Source organism: Ursus arctos, unplaced genomic scaffold, assembly GCF_023065955.2.
Source record: "Ursus arctos isolate Adak ecotype North America unplaced genomic scaffold, UrsArc2.0 scaffold_18, whole genome shotgun sequence".
Taxonomy (NCBI): domain Eukaryota; kingdom Metazoa; phylum Chordata; class Mammalia; order Carnivora; family Ursidae; genus Ursus; species Ursus arctos.
Window position 1 is genome coordinate 54,131,645 of NW_026622852.1, and position 16,120 is coordinate 54,147,764.

The following is a 16,120-nucleotide window of genomic DNA, read 5'->3' on the forward strand; positions in this document are numbered from 1 at the left end:
TTGTGCCCATTTGCAGTAAATCCCCTAACCCCCAGGGCCCCACCCATGTATTTTCTCTCTCAGCTTGCCTTTTCTGGACATTTCCTGTAACTGGGATCATAAATACGTGGTCTTTTGTGCTTGGCTTCTTCATATAGAATCATACTTTTGAGATACGTCCATTGCACGGCATGTCTCAGTATTTTATTTTTCAGTTGCTGAACAGCGTTCCGCAGTGAGTTTTCCCCACCAGTGTGGATTCACGAGTTTTGATTTATTTGATAATTTACAGAAACTTGCAATCATCCTTCTGATGCTCCAACGGTCACAGAATTGACCCCCAGGAGCCCCTTTGAGCTGGCTCCCGGGTCTTTTTGACATCCCCTGCCCCCATCTGTCTTTGAGCACTTCCTTCCCGGGTAAGATGTCCCAGGAAGCTCAGGATCCCAGAGACCAGAGCTGGGAAGGCCGTGGGGAACCCTGGCCCATTTCTGTGGCAGATGGACAGTGACATCATGGCCCCCACAAACCATGCCTCTTGGAATCCATGTCCTTGTATGGGCCTCGCCCATAACAGCTCTGGGCTTGGCTGTGTGACCTGCTTCAGCCAGGGGGACAAGAGCAGCGTGATGCAGGCTGAGCCTCGAGCACTGGAGCTTTGGGACTTGCCCTCTTGGAAAGTAGCTGCTGCCATGAGGGAGACCGGGCTCCTTTTCTCGGGAGGCCGTGTGGAGGAGAGCGTGGCACCTTGCCCACCAGCCGCAGCTAACTCCCAGACTTGGAGGAGGCTGCTTGGATCCCATGGGCCCAGTAGTGACCCCAGCGGAACCGCCCCGCTGAGCCCAGCCACATTCGTGGATCTCGAGCGATAACACGGTGAGGGTTTTAAGGCACTACGTTTGGGGCCGGCTCATGACACGGTGGTAGATAACTGATTCCGAAGTCCTTGTTGATCAAAGGGGAGACCACAAGGCGGGGGGGTGACCACTCCAGTGCAGACAGTGAGTCCGTGGCAGCCCCGGGATGGATGCCCAGGTCTCCTGAACCCACCCCGGCATTCTATCCACGCCCTTTGTCCTTCACCTTGGAGTCGTCTGTATTTACATCAGGGGCTTCTGTCAGACGAGACTGATTCTCGCACAGCGTGAGGAGGGGTGTGGTGGGCGAGATCTCGAAGGGCTTTTGGGTCTGTGATGTGGCTCACGCCAAGTGCCCAAAAAACAGTAGTTTGAATTACAATATAAATGGCTCCCAGGATGTACACACAACTGTGACAGGACATTCATTTGTTCGAGTATTTATTGTGCACCTGCTGTATGCCAAGCACTGCTCCAAGGCACCGCATGGGCAGTGGCAGATGTGAGAGCTGCCTGTGTGTCTCTTCTCCACTCTCCGTTCGGGAACATCCCAGTGGTAGCTGGAAAGTGGCCACAGGAGAGAGTATGTGCACCACGGAAATCAGAAAATGCCATCAGCACAAGGGATGAGCCAGACAATTTGTCTCGAGGACGAGGCACCATGGTGCTTGTAACTCCAGACCCTGGCTTCTAGAATCTCCCATTCTAGGAGACAGATGATAGATGGCTCGTCCCAGAGGTTTTAAAGCCAAAACATCACTTCTAGAATGGCTCCTCTCAACCAAAATGTCACTCGTAGTTTGAGGCATTGGTCTTTTTTTTTTTTTTTTTTAATTTTGAGTAAACTCTACACCACACATGGGGCTCGAACTCACGACCCCAAGATCAAGAGTCGCACGCTCTACCGACTGAGCCAGCCAGGCACCCTGAGACCATCTGTCTTTGTAACTGGCATCTTCGGCCTCCACAGCCTCCACTGGAATGAGTTCTCTGAGGACGGCGCGCCACCAGTCACGTTCACTATTCATCCCTGATGCCTGGCCTGGCACTGGCCAGGAGCTCCGTTTCTCAAGTGAATGAATGAACCTCTCATCTAGCGGCCAGCAACAGATCCATTTTGGGGAAACAGGCCCAGAGATGGGGAGTTTCCTAAAAGACTTCAAGCACAAACCACTGCAGGTGGGGTACGGTGCCCCGAGTTCGCCTTTGTGCCTCTAACCGGAGGGCTGCCCTGTCTGTGAACTCCCCGCTGGAGGAAAGGCCAGCCCTGCCTGGGACAGCTGGGGACTCTGGAAAAGCCTGGGTCTCAGGACTCATCTGAGGACTCCTTGGGGCGAGTGGGAAGGGGAAGCCAGCCGTTGGGCTCCCGGGATGCCGGTTCAGAACCCACACCTGCCCATCAGGAGGACCTGGATTTGAATCCTGCCTCTGACACACATTAGCCCAGTGACCTGGCAATTGGGGGGACTGTCAAGAGCCTCACTTGTCCTCAGCTATAAACAGGGACCATTCAGCGCTGCCTTGCTGGGTGTCGTGACAATAGTGCAAGTGACTAAGGGTGGGACACCTCCCAGTTTGCTTAGAGCGACAGCAGGGACCTTGCTGGTCCACCTCTCAGCTCAGGGAGGAGGCTCAGGTTCCTGCAGTCTCCCGTGCGTCTCGTTGCAGCGTGCACATCTGCACTGCGCAGCCTCTCGTCCACTTGGCAGGTCGGACCTGTCATCTCTGCCATCTCTGGGACCCTGCCATGGCTCCCAGGCATATCTCCATCAGAAAGGTCCTAACTGGTACACCAAAGATATGCACAATGTTCTGAGCAGCACTGCTCCTAACTCCCTAAACCTAGAAACATCCCAAACGTCCGTCGTGAGTCGAATGGAAAATAAAGTGTGGTGTGTGGTGTGTTCACACCATGGAATGCCGCACAGCGAGAGGGAACGCATTAGAACTAGAGGACACAGCGTGGATAAAGCTCGCAAACACAATGCTAGCGAAAGAAGACCCAAGCAAAAAGTACCTGCTGTATGATTCTGCTTATAGAAAGTACAAAATTCAGACCCACCTAATGTACGGGGTTAGAAATCGGGATGGCGGTCACACTAGGATGACTGGACAGGGTGTCCAGGGCTCCTCGGGTCCTGGTTGTTGGTCTGAGGGTTGCTTAGCTTGTGAAACTTCAACAAGCTGTACACGTCCGATTTCTGGAATTTCCTATATGAATGTTATATTTTAATTTTTTAAAGGATTTTATTTATTTGAGAGAGAGAGGGAGAGAGAGAATGAGACAGAAAGAATGAGACAGAGAGAGCATGACAGGAGGAGGGTCACAGGGAGAAGCAGACTCCCCACCGAGCAGGGAGCCCAATGCAGGACTCGATCCTGGGACTCCAGGATCATGACCTGAGCCGAAGGCAGTTGCCTCACCAACTGAGCCCACCCAGGGGCCCCTTAATTTTTTTTTTTTTTTTAAGAAGCAAAGCCCAACCAACCAACCAACCAACCCACTCTTCCGAGCTCTGCTTTGTCCTCACCACTGGTGGTGACCCTCAAAGTTTGGGGTGGCCAGGCACTTGGCAGCCCTCCTCCCCCAGCCTCTGTCCCCCTCCCTCTCTCTTGCCCTTTCCACCCGCCACACTCCTGGGTCAGGACACTTGCTTGTACTGTTTCCTCTGCTGGGAAAATGCCACTCTGAATAACGCCCTCTCATTTTATAATTCCTTGTCCTCATCACTTCCTCCAGAACACTCTCCCTGAGGTGAGAGGACTCTGGCGTCAGACAGGCTTGGGTTCAGGGGCGCTGCCCCTCTAGGCCTATTTGCTCCTCAGTGGAATGGCTGCCAGCCAGGGAGGGGCAACGCGGCCAGGCTCAGGACGGCTGCCCTGTGCCAGGGAATCATTCTGGGAAACTCACAGCCCCCTCCTCACACCTCCTGCTTCTCACAGGCTAATAATGGCAGTGCTTGAGGGAGCCGAGCTCAGGTGACAGGCTGATGAAGCCAGCTGACCCAGACAAGCCCAGGCTGGGCTGGGTGGGATCTGAGTACCGTTGAGACGGCCCCGGGGGCCCTCCTGGCATGCTGGTGGGTTGAGTTACCACCACCCCCCCAGCCCCGACTCCTCAGCCCAGCCCATGGTTGTGGCCGAGTGAGCCACTCTGCGCGCTTTCTTGTCACTTCTCACGAGGACTTACGCTATTTATCGAGCACTTGTTCTAGCACTAGTCTGGGCCAGGCTCAAATATGTAACAGGCCCTGTCTTTTTTTTTTTTTCTTTTAAGATTTTATTTATTTGAGAGAGAGAGCGCGCACAAGAGAGCAGGGGGAGGGGGAGAGAGAAGCAGTCTCCCCGCTGAGCAGGGAGCCAAATGCAGGACTCAGTCCTGGCATTCTGGGATCATGGCCTGAGTTGAAGGCAGCCGCTTAACCACCCAGGTGCCCCCAGGCCCTGTCTTCATGTTGCCCAGGCTTCTCCACTTGTGGCTGGAACTACGTATATCAGAGCCCCCAGAGCACATAGAAATGCAGACTCCGTGGCTCCCACTCAGATCTACTGGGTCCACCCAGGCCCCAGTGGGACCCAGGAACCTGCATTTCTACAAGCTGATCTTGGTGCTGCATGAAATCAGGGAACCACTGCTTACTGGGAGACAGACAGTAGTGGTCCAGCGTGGTCAGCACTGAGGTCGAAGAGGAGATGCAACTGGGAACCCAGTGGAGGCCTCTCACCTGGCCATGGAAACCTCTGAGAACAGACACCTGAGCCAGACTTGGGGCAGACACCTGAGCCCGGCGAAGTGGGGCAGGAGGGGAGATGCTTTCCAGGCAGCAGAAGAGCCTGTGCCAAGGCTGGGAGACGAGAGGGGGCCGGGCATCTTGGCTGGGCTGAGTAATTCGATCTGGCAGGAGAGGTGGGTGGGAAGGCGTGGCTGTTCACGCAGGGCCTTGTGGCCACCGAGAGGAATGTTTCGGGGAAACTGAGGTGTAGGTGGAAAACCGGCTTCTTGTTTAAAATGCTCCTAAGACGCCTAAAGCAGAAAAAATGTGACTGAATCAAAACACCTTTGTTAATTCAATGAAAGAAGGAAGGAGACTTTCTCAATTTCAGTTAAGCTTCCATTCTGTAAAGCATTTAGGGCACCGACTGTGGTTCGACTAAGGGTCCTTCCTCCACCCCACACACTTTTAACACAAGGGTTGTCCGCTTTGTGGGACTTGACCGGTCGCCGGTCAGTAACCGGGTCTTTGGCCTCAGTTTACTCATAATTAAAAGTGGGTCGGCTCAGACCCCAACCTGCCGAGGTTGTCTCTCCGCTTCGAGCGTGCGCTCTGACGGGAGCCCAGCTCCAGCCAACCCTGGCTGGGCTTGGGGTACCGGGGAAGCCTCCACTCCGCACAGGTCCCAGCCAAACCAAAACTCCCACCAAACTTCAACACGCCCCCCAAGCTGGCGCCTGATTGGCCCGCCCTGCTCACACTGTGAGCCCGCTTCACCTTGTGATTGGCTGTTCTGCTCTCTGTTTTGTGCCGGAACCCTCCTTTTTTGTGATTGGCCAGGCTCCTACCTGTGCTCGCCCTGGATTGGACGCCGGCTCAGTCGGCTCGCATGCTCCGGGGCTCCGCTCCCTGATTCGCCATTCGGGTCAGCCTCAGGGCCGGCACGCTAAATGGCTGCGCCGCTACCTGTATCGGCCTCCGATTGGACACGCGGCGCCTCCCCGGCGTGATAGGTCAGGACCACCGCCCCCCTGACTCCCCATTGGCTGCTCGGCGAAGCCCGGTCTCCGGGTAAGATGGCAGCGGACGGACAGTGCTCGCTCCCCGCTTCATGGCGGCCGGTGACCCTCACCCACGTCGAATATCCTACAGGTAAAAGGCGGCCCCGTTTCGGAGAACGCCTTCCTGGGGCCGGCCCGTCAGACCCGGGCGCTCCAGCCCGCGCGAGCCCGCGGAGGGGGCTCCGGGGGACCCGGGTGGGAACTGTCAAATAGTGAGGCTTGGAGGGGCTCGGCCGGCGCGCGCGCCGCGCAGGCGCAGTGGTGCGGCGATGAGCTGGGCGAAATTGTGAGCGGCTCTTTCGCGCACTCTGCGGCTGCGCGGCCGGGCCGCTCCCCCGGGTCCCGGGACGCGGGTGGGCTGTAATGGGGCTGGGGTCTGCGTGAGGCGGGAACGGATGACTGGCCTGGACCTGGGCCCTTCTTCCCTGCCCTCCTTGGAGGCCGAGAGGCCAGACTCCCTCCTCGGCGTGCAGGGAGTGCCTCTTTCCTTCAGACAGCGCTTTTAGGCTGCAAAGAGCTCCCCACTGCTAGGAGTGTGCAAACCGAGGTCGGGAAGCTATTCGTTGTTTGAGTACTTGTGCCACGCCCTGAGCAGGGTACTGCCCCACAACAAAGCGGGCCGGGTTAGGGGACTGGCAGCCCGTGGGATCTGACTTCTGGAGTTTCCCAATCAGATACATCTCTAAAAGTGCAGGTTTTTCCAGCTGAGAGGTCCTTTAGCGACCATTCTGGAGGCTAGTAGAGTGGTGCAGAGCTTGGGCCTTAGGTTCAAAAGTATCTGGGCTCCGGTTCAGGCTGAGGCCTGGTGCAAATGACCTCACCTCCCCGTGCCTCGGTTAGTTCATCTCTAAAGTGGGACTGATCACAGTGCCTTCTTTCTAGCGGTGATGTGAGACATGTTGAGTGCGATGCCTGGCACACAGTGAACTTTCAATATGTAACTGCAGTGAATATCATCTCACCTTTCCAGGACCCATCCCACCCTCCCTGAGTAGGATGATTGAGTGTTGGGTGAAGCTGGGGGCCCCTCATTGAGGTCTGGTTGCCCCAAGAACGGCCTGCTCACGCTGCTCTCCATCGTAGAGATATGAGTACCTGGCCCCATTGAGGGCCCCAGGGCTGGATGCCTGGGAACTTTGATGCTAGGTGTTCTGGCTTATATTGGGGGCAGGGTGGCCCTGTCAGGCCTGTGCCCTGCCTGCCTGCCCACCATTTATGCATCATTCATTCAGCCGGTATTCACTGAGCACTTCCTGAGTGCTAGGCCCTGGGCTAGCTCTGGGTTTGGAATGGTGAAGGCCCATATACTCTCTGCCCTATGGACTGTGAAAAAAAAAAAACCCACTTTACAGGAGGAAACCAAGGCCTGGAGAGGGGAAGGGACTTGAAGGCCTCAGCACTTTCCTATTTCCCCTCCCTGGCCTCAGAGTAGCTTCTCTAGTGCTCACAAACCAGAAGAAGGAACCTGGCGTTCATGAGCAGCATGACCCAGGCTGTGACAAGGGACCCTTTGCTGGGACTGTGAGTGCCTGGGGGAGGGACCTGGGTGAACCTGGGGGCCTCGTTCGAGGCCTGGTCCCTTGTTAACTCTTCTGTGGCCCCTTTTGTGCCCTCACCACACTGATCCTTGCTTCCTTCGTCCCTTCTCTACTCATGTAGCATCGTTTTTGAGCCTAGGTAAGTGCCAGGTGCTGTGCTGGACTTGGGGGATTGAGCAGGGTGTAGAGACCCCGTCCCTGCTCTCCTGCAGCCTACTGTGGAGAGGGAGAGACAGATACTGGCCCCATAGCTACGCTAGCGAGTGCTTCATGAGCCATGCCCTGGTTACAGACACCCCCACAGACTGACAGCTCTGCAATGGCAGGAACAGGTTGTTTTGTTTTGTTTGTTTTGTTTTGTTTGCTGCTGTGGGGGCTACTTAATTTATGTTGCATTAACCCAGACAGCATCTCAGTTGGAGCCTGTGTGTGCCAAGGCCAGAAGTGGGACAGGATAGGGAGCATTCAGGGAACCAGAGTTCTCTTCCTGGGAACTGGAGCAGAGGTGGGAGGGAAGCAGGGCCAGGACTGTGCAGGGCCTGATGAGCTGGGCTGAGGTGGGACTCATCCCAAGGGCAGAGGGAGCCACACAGGGGCTTAGATCAGAGAGTGGCGAGGCCAGAGTCTCTATGGCATCTGCAGGAAGGCCCGAGGGTAGCATTGGCTGTGGGGCAGGCCATAGAGATGGTCAAAGGTTTTGGGGCACCAGCTACTCCCTGTCCTCACAACCTGGTGCTTGGGGCATCAGCTGGGCAGCCGAGAGACCTGGAATCTTAGAGCTGGAAGGGACCAGGCCATCATGGGGATGAGGAGACAGGCCTCACCCAGAAAGGGGAGGGCCTCACCTAGTGTCACCCAGTGGGCCTGGGGCAGCAGTGGCACTTGCTGGCCCTTTAGCCCATGCCAGTTCCCAGCCAGTCGTACCGTGGGTAGATGTGAGTGAGGCCAGGTGTGTCACCATCTCTTCAGCCTGGAATCTGGGCTCCGCCCGTGTGGGCACCTTCCTGCTGCCTGTGTGAGGCCAGGCTGGTGGTGTGGGCTGTTTCCCATGCTAGGTTCTCCCAACATGGAAGCGTCCTGGGTGCCAGGGGCTGAGCTGGTCTCACGGGCCTTGCTGCATCAAAGCTCCCACAGCTTTAGAACGTGGGTGCTCCTGTCCCCTTTTCATTGGCCCAGGAACTGAACCGTGAACCATGCATACCGTCTGACGCTGGAGCAGCCACACAGCCACCTTGTCTCTAATGCTGAGGGCAGTCTTTGGGCTCCGTGTCAGCCCTGCCCTTACCCAAGAGGGGACGTGGCTCTTGCCTCTTGGCTTCAGTGTCCTCAGCTCTCTAAGGGGCTCCTGATCCCTGCACAGCCCCCTTTCCTGGCCTGTAAGGAGGGTAAAAAGCAGGCAGTAGGTAGCCAATTTCTTGCCAGTGGAGAGGCTGCCATATTGGGCAAAGCAGCCTCACTTGGTCCCTGACAGACTCTGCAGTGTCCAGAGACTCCCAGGTTCCGTGGGAGGCCCAGGGCTTGGCTGCGGCAGCCTCAGCACAGCGCTGCGATCCAGAGGCTCCCATGTGCCTGCCGGCCTGCCTCCTGGTACAGGACCTGGCCTCTGAGGTCGGACCAAGCCGGGTTCAAATTCCTGCTTTGGCAGGGTAATGGGTTTACTAGTATGACTCAGGCCAGAGACTTGGATTTTAGGCCAGACCGCACCTCTTTCTGGCTGTGTGGCCTTGGGCAAGTCCTGTAATCCCTGTGGGACTCAGTTTCTTCATTTACAGAATGGGGCCAGCGCAGGCACCAGCTTTAAACTAATGATCTATGACCAGGAGGGCTCAGTGAACAGACACTGGCCCATCATGCCCATGACTGGGTTGGTGTGGTCACCTGGTAGACTGAGGCTTCCACAGCTGCCTGGTCCTGCCCTTCAGGCCCTCCTGGGGCCGCCTTTCTGGCTCAGGCCCCACTTGACTTGCGGGGTGCTGGCCCCTCTTCTGCTTGCCGTGCTCTGTCGTCATCCTGTTCTCCCTGTACCCACCTGCCCCACCCCAGGTGATCTCTCTGGCCACCTCCTTGCCTACCTGAGCCTCAGCCCTGTCTTCGTCATTGTTGGTTTCGTGACCCTCATCATATTCAAGCGGGAGCTGCACACGGTGAGTAAGCCGGTCCCCGCCGGTCCCTGCCCGGCCCTCCGCTGCTCCTCCAGTGCTCCCCCCCAGCCCCCACGCCGGGGAGGGGGGCTGCACCATTTCATCCTGGGTGCTTTGCTTTCCCTTCCCTGCCTCCCCCTTTCTTGAGGTGTGCAGTGCCTCCTGGCCGGTTCTGGGTTGTTCACTAGTTGGGCTGGGAGGTTCGGGCAGATTCCGCAGTCTCTGGGCCTGGGTGGTGGCCAGCAAGCACACAGAGGCCCGGCTGACCACACGTCTCCCTGGCAGATTTCGTTCCTGGGGGGCCTGGCGCTGAACGAGGGGGTCAACTGGCTGATCAAACACGTCATCCAGGAGCCGCGGCCCTGTGGAGGTAGGGCCCGGGCCGTGGGGTCTGGGGGTTCCCCGGTCGGGACATGCCAGGGAGGCCTGCATCCTCCCATCCTGCTGTGTTCTCTCTCTCCCAGGCCCCCACATGGCAGTGGGCACCAAGTACGGGATGCCCTCCAGCCATTCCCAATTTATGTGGTTCTTCTCCGTCTATTCCTTCCTTTTCCTGTATTTAAGGTGAGAGTCTGCCCTGGCCGGGGTGGCCCTGAACTGGCCCAGGCTGGCCACTGCCAGGGACTCACTCTTAGCTCTTTGGACTCCCTTTGGACAGGGGCTTGGCCTCTGTCAAGGGTGGGAGGAGCTGCAGACAAGGAGAAGGTGCCCAGGCAGCATTTGGATGGGACCAGGGGCTGTTTGGGGGGCCTGGGCTCCAGGCGGTGGGCTGAGGCCGTCTGACAGGCCTGTTTTCCCAGAATGCACCAAACAAACAACGCCAGGTTCCTGGACTTGCTGTGGAGGCACGTGCTCTCCCTGGGTCTCCTCACCGCGGCCTTTCTAGTCTCCTATAGCAGGTATGGAGGGAGGGAGAGCCCCTACCCCCACCCTGCCCACTGGGGTCTTGCTGGATTTGTGGTCCCTACTGGACCTCCGTATGGACCCGAGTTCCAGAGCCTGTAGAGCGGGGCTGGGAAAGGGGTCCCAGGCCTCTCGTTTTAAAGGGCTAGGGCTCCGCTCCCCCTTCCAGCCCAGTCCTTGCTCTCTCCTCCTGGCTGAGCCCAAGGTTCTGGGGACACCTGCACATGTCAGCCATCTGTTCCCAGTGTCCCGGAGGAGCTTCTTGCAGACAAACTCAGAGCTGAAGGCTGGGCAGAAGGGACACATATCCCAGCCAAACCATCCCTTCACTTCTGTGGTTGGGGGAGCAGCTGTTGGAAGGAGCAGCTCCTTCTGGAAGTAGATCGGAGGCTGTGCGTTTTCACAGGAGTCTGTCCTGTCTGCACACACAGGTCCCCGGGAAGCCAGCGCTTGGGCTTGGGGGGATTGTGCAGGCCCGTGCCCAGTTGGGTCTCATGAACTTGCCTTTGTCCTTGGCCCAGGGTCTACCTGCTGTACCACACGTGGAGCCAGGTGCTCTATGGGGGCATTGCTGGGAGCCTCATGGCCGTCGCCTGGTTCGCCTTCACCCAGGAGGTCCTCACCCCGCTGTTCCCTAGGATAGCAGCCTGGTAACTACCTCCTGGCCCTGGGGCTGCCCCACCCGCCTCTGTCCCCAGCCTCCGGCTCCCTGGGAGGGCCCTAGTGTCCCCGTCTCGAGCGGGCATGGGCTGTGGGCCCTGCTTGCCTGGCGTCCTCCTCCCCCGGTGGTTTCTTCAGGCCCAGAAGCCAAGGGGCCGTCCTCCACACCTGTGCTCTCAGGGACCTAGGAAGCAGCCCGAGGCCTGCTGGGCTGTGTGTACCGTGAGGCAGCGCTGCTGCTTGGGTATCACACAGGTGACACGTCTGGGTCTCTCGGTGGCTCCTGGGTCACAGGCCAGGCAAAGACTCTCTGAACAGTGGGGGAGGGTGCATTGCCAGCCTTGGGCACTGGGGTGGGGGGATGTTTGGCTTGGTGACAGGCTCATGTCCTAATGTGGTCCTGGCTTTCTGGATGTCTGTTTCTCCAGGCCTGTCTCTGAGTTCTTCCTAATCCGAGACACGAGCCTCATTCCCAACGTACTGTGGTTTGAGTACACAGTAACCCGGGCAGAAGCCAGGTGAGTTGGGGCCAGCAGTCACTGGGTCCTGCCTCAGTGGGACAGAGCCCCACATCGGCCACTGCCCCCCTTTTTGGAGGGCTCCCCAATAGCCAGCCACTTGCCTCAGCACTTTTCTTGCACTGCCTCACTGAACCTTCCCCTGAGCCCCATTTTACTGCTGAAAAACTGAGGCTCAGAGAAGAGAGGAGGGGTCGCTTGACTGGGGACTTGCAGATGGTGGGTGTGGGAGCTGGGCGGGGAACCTGGCTGTCTGGCCCAGAGCTGTGCTTTTAGCCTCTGTGGCCCAGAACCAGAGAGCTGGGCGGCCGAGATTCTCAGGGTGGCTGTATGTGGATATCCCTTGGAGTTGTTCAGTCCAGATACTTTCCTACAAATGGGTAAACTGAGGCACAGGGAGTCGGGGCTGCCCGTGGATGCATAGCAAGTTGGAACAAAGCTGGGCTTGGAGCCTCCTGACTCGGCTCTCCCTCTCCCCTCGCCCCAGATCCTGGGTGGGGTACCAGCAGGGCTGGGGAAGGCCTGATTTCTCCCCATGTTCAGAGGGGGAGCTGAGGTGAGGTGAGACTCCAGAGTAAGCCTGGGAGGTGTCCTGACATGCTGGTGAGAAGAACCCTGGGGTGGGCCCGGGGCGCGGTGTTGCAGCATCCAGGAAATGTGTCTGGTGCATCAAGGTCCAAATTACCCTAACGAGCTTAAGGGTAAACCCCTGGATCCATGAGGAAAGGGGATTTGAGGGGGTTAGGGCCGACAATCCCATTAATGATGGAAGGGCCCCAGCTGGCCCAGGCAACCGACCTGGCCCCACCTGGCTGGCCGCCACCTGCTCTCATCAGCCAGAATTTCCACGTGCACCTGCTCTGGGCCAGGCCATGTGCTGGGGGAGGGGGTAGCACAGAGGAGACAGTCACGGCAGGCAGGAGGCACATGAGGAATGGAGCACCTGTCTGTGTGATCTGTGTCCTGGGCCTGAGAGCTCGTGACAGGATCCTGATTGGGGGCTGGGGGAGGGCAGGGCGGTTGTGCCGGCTTCCCAGGGGAGGCGGGCCTGAGCGTGGAGAAAGAGTGGGCCTATTGAAGTAGGGTTGGCAAGAGCGTGCTCTCAGCAGAGGCAACAGCACCTGCAAAGCTTCTAAGGCAGGACAAAGCCTGTTTGGGGGACTCACCAAGGTGAGTCCCCCAAACAGAGGCAGGTGATATTGGAGCCCAGGGAATGAGGGGACAGAGCAGGGGATGGGGCTGGGGCCACATCATGCAGGACGTGTGGGTGCAGTTAGTTTTCTGAGTCTTAAATGAGTCTTTAGATAAGTCCATCCATTTTTCTTTCTGAGTCTCAGCCGGCCCGTCTAGAAAATGGGGGAGATTGTCCCTGCTTCCCTCAGGTTCCCGGGCCCATCGTGGATGTAGCCCTTCCCCCAACCAGGTACTCAAATCCCCCGTAGAACATCAAGTCCGTGCTTGCACCTTGGCTTGTGTCGCTCCAGGTGGAGAACCGTTTTGTGTCTGTTTTGGCTAATATAACAGAACCCTGCTTGTGTCAGCTTATCTGTAATCCCCAGCATTAGCTGGACTCCAGCCACGTCCCTCTGGCCTCAGGTCTCATCCCTGGCCCACCTCTGCCCTGTGTCTTGGCTGGGTTCCTGAACTCCAGAACTGAGACATCTGGGTTATAGGCCCAGCCTGAGACCGTGATCCTCTCTGGGTCCTAGATCCCAGGTCCCAGGGCAGGGAGCTCTGATTGGCCCAGTTTGAGTCCATCACGGGGGCTACCAGGGTGGGCAATCACCCATTTGGATGGGCCTATAGATAGGGAGGGGACAGCTGAGGGTGTGGGTCCCTGAATGCCAAGGGTCCCCTCATTTGACCCCTAAGCATCCTGACATTTGACCCCCACCCCCACTTTGTAGGAACAGACAGCGTAAGCTGGGGACAAAACTGCAGTGACCGGTGAGTGTGGCTGGGTCCAGCCTCCAGATCTGGCCTGCGTGATGCCTTGCAGGACGGACAGAATGACAGACAGAGGGATGAAGCAGAGAACTCTACAGACCCAAGTCACCAAGTGGAGCCTTTTTTTTCTTATTTTAATTTTAATGAACAAGGTGGACCAAAGGGCTGAGCCAGCCCCTCAACCCAGGACCCTGGAGGGCCTGCTGCCAGGGGGCCACACGGCCAGAGACCCTCGCTGTGCTGCTGCCAGCCGCTGGTCGGGCGGAAAGTGCCCTCGGCACGGGCACCGGGGTGTGGTGTAGAGGAGGGCTTGCGCCTCTGATCGCAGGGCCAGGGAATCCAGGTGGCGTGACAAATACACACTATTTATTCTGGGGTTTTGTCAAAGGCAGACGGGCTTTTGGAGACGGGGCCGGAAGGGCCTGCCTGCTCTGCCGCGGTCGCCCTGCATACAGAGGAGGGGCCAAGGTCAGCTGCCCGGGACAGAGAGGTGGCATGGGGGCCCCGGAGGAGGGGAGCACCCCCACGCCCTCCCCGCCACCAGTGCCATTCCAGAACCTTGTTCAGTGTTTCCTTGTCTGGGGGGCAGGGCCCCGAGAGAGCGCGCATCTGGCGGCTGCTATCATTGTATTCTCCCCGTATCGACCCTGCACCACAAGGGCTTTCTCCGGTCCCCTGTCCCCAAGACAATGGTCCCCTTCTGACAAAAGAGCCTGCACATGTGGGTAAGCAAACCCAGGCTGTTTACAGCTCTTTTTCTGTCCTGCCGTCCATAGCAGTTCGTTGTCCACTCCACCCAGAGTGCAGAGGAACCAGGAGCCGGGTGAGGGGAGCGGAGCCGTGGGCGCCCGATGTCTCTGACCTCCCATCCCCTCCCCTCCCCCCCGCCCCCCTGTGTGCTCTCAGCACTCCCTTGTCCTCGACGCCCTCCCAGAAGCCTGGCACTTGCTCGGGCATCTTTAAGCCTGTGTCCGGGGTGTGGTTGCACAGATCCCCACTGTCCAGTGTGGAGGGCGGCTTCTCCTGAAGGAACCCGATCTCTTAAGTCACTCTCAAATGGCGTTGTGGAGAGGAGATGCTTCCAGACTCTTTGGAAGTTTCTAGAACTGAAGGAGGCTGCTCGGGCCCTGTGTTCCACACCCCGTCCCCACCCTTTTTCTTTGTGGAGGTTCCTAATCTGCTGCTGAAGCACAATATTTTGGTGCTTTCTTTTCTCATTTGTTAAAGACCGTGTCCAAAAGCCATTCCAGATGCCAGGACCAGGGGCCTATTTCTGGGGAAGGTTGGTCAGTCCCCACATTTTCCTCCCCTTCCTTTCTTATTTTTATTTTTTACTTTTTGCCTGAGACAAGCCAAGTGTGAGGTGGTTTGATTTAAGAAAAATCAATGAAATTGTTTACTATTGTTTTAAAATAAAATCTTGAACTCTGGCGGCTCGAGCATATGTTGCCTGAGCTCATGAGAAGAGACTCGGGGGTGGCCGTGGGGACGTGTGACCCTGCGGGGCACGGATGTGGTGAACACCATAAAATCATGAGCATCTCCAAGACATCTAGTCCCTTCCAGCCCCCAAACCTGGGGTTTGAACAGCATCTGTGACATTTCCTACCAGTGTCTGAGGAGACCTCAAGTTCCCCTCTTCGGTAATCCTGGGTAACCCCGCTCTGCCCCGCTGTGTGGTCCTGGCTGGCTCTGGCTCTGCCCTCGGCCTCGCTCCCTCTCCGTGGGACAGCCCGTGAGGACTGGGCCAGCGCGCCCTTCCTAAGCCTCTGCTGTCTCCACTCCCTGTTTCACTCAGTGAGTGTCTTGCTCTGGAAGTACAGCTGCAGACTGAGCGGGGTGCTTGGAGGCCTTATGGGAGTGACGTGGGCACAGGTCCCCCCCCAACGGCTGGCCCGGGGCAGGGAGTCTACTCCTTCCTTGATTCACAAAGCACCTCAGTCAGGATCAGGGTGAATCAGAACTGTCTGTCCTCACATGAGCTTGGAGGTTGGGTTTGGATCCCTGCTGGGTCCACAGAACGTTGACAGTTAGTTGACGTCACCCCAGGTATGTGGCAGAAGCGAACAAATCTGGGGGGAAACTTTATCCAAGACTTCAGTTATTTGTATGCATAGTTTTTGAAGATTTTGTTTATTAGAGCATAAGTGAGGACAGAGGGAGAGGGACAAGCTGACTCCCGCTGAGCGCAGAGCCTGACACGGGGCTCGATGCCAGGACCCTGAATTATCACCTGAGGCAAAGGCAGATGCTTCACCAACTGAGCCACCCAGGCGCCCCGTGTAACAAGTTTTTAAATTACGGTGCGCAAAATATAGACCGAGACGGCCAGGTACGAAAGGAAGTGGCGCCATGACCAGGAACCAGCAGAAAACAGGCAACGGAGGCAGACCTGTAAACACCAGGATGATACTGGAATGATCAGGCACAGACTAGATTGTTCTATTGTTTTAAGGAAATAAAAGACAAACTTAAAATATCTATAGGGGACAGGATACTAAAGCAAGATCTGGCAGATGTTAAAATGAATCAAAAGCGAAAAATAGAATAGCTAAGAAACAACCCAATAGGTAGGTATAAGGCAGACTGGATACAGCAGAAGAGAGCAAGCCAACTGGACAGGTGGGACAAAAGTCAGCGGGCAGGGAGGAGAAAGGAAAGGGGCGATCCAGTGAGCTCTGGGGGTTCCCTGAGTCCCAGGTGGACTCACTGTCTCACCCCCACTCACAGCCCCCCACCCCTGCCCACTATCCCCACCTTCAGTCGGCCTGACTTGTCCCGTTCAGTCTGGGCCCCCAGCTTA

The 16,120-nt window shown here is 57.3% G+C and overlaps 1 protein-coding gene across 1 annotated transcript; it reads left to right on the forward strand.

The window, feature by feature from the left end:
• Window positions 1-5,427: 5,427 nt before the first annotated feature.
• On the forward strand, window positions 5,428-14,747 carry DOLPP1 (dolichyldiphosphatase 1). The gene is made up of 8 exons (XM_026514156.4): window positions 5,428-5,701; window positions 9,192-9,292; window positions 9,575-9,659; window positions 9,754-9,853; window positions 10,090-10,188; window positions 10,714-10,842; window positions 11,281-11,370; window positions 13,278-14,747. Exons 1-8 carry the CDS (start codon window positions 5,626-5,628, stop codon window positions 13,312-13,314), a joined length of 717 nt encoding a protein of 238 aa, XP_026369941.2. The 5' UTR covers window positions 5,428-5,625; the 3' UTR covers window positions 13,315-14,747.
• The last annotated feature ends 1,373 nt before the right edge of the window (window positions 14,748-16,120 follow it).

What these genes read in the sequence shown, in the direction of transcription:
- DOLPP1 (XM_026514156.4), top strand. Translation starts at nt 5,626, where the DNA reads ATGGCAGCGGACGGACAGTGCTCGCTCCCCGCTTCATGGCGGCCGGTG. An exon ending in CCACGTCGAATATCCTACAG is followed by an intron (nt 5,702 to 9,191) that starts GTAAAAGGCGGC and finishes GCCCCACCCCAG; the next exon opens with GTGATCTCTCTGGCCACCTC. An exon ending in GTAACCCGGGCAGAAGCCAG is followed by an intron (nt 11,371 to 13,277) that starts GTGAGTTGGGGC and finishes CCCACTTTGTAG; the next exon opens with GAACAGACAGCGTAAGCTGG.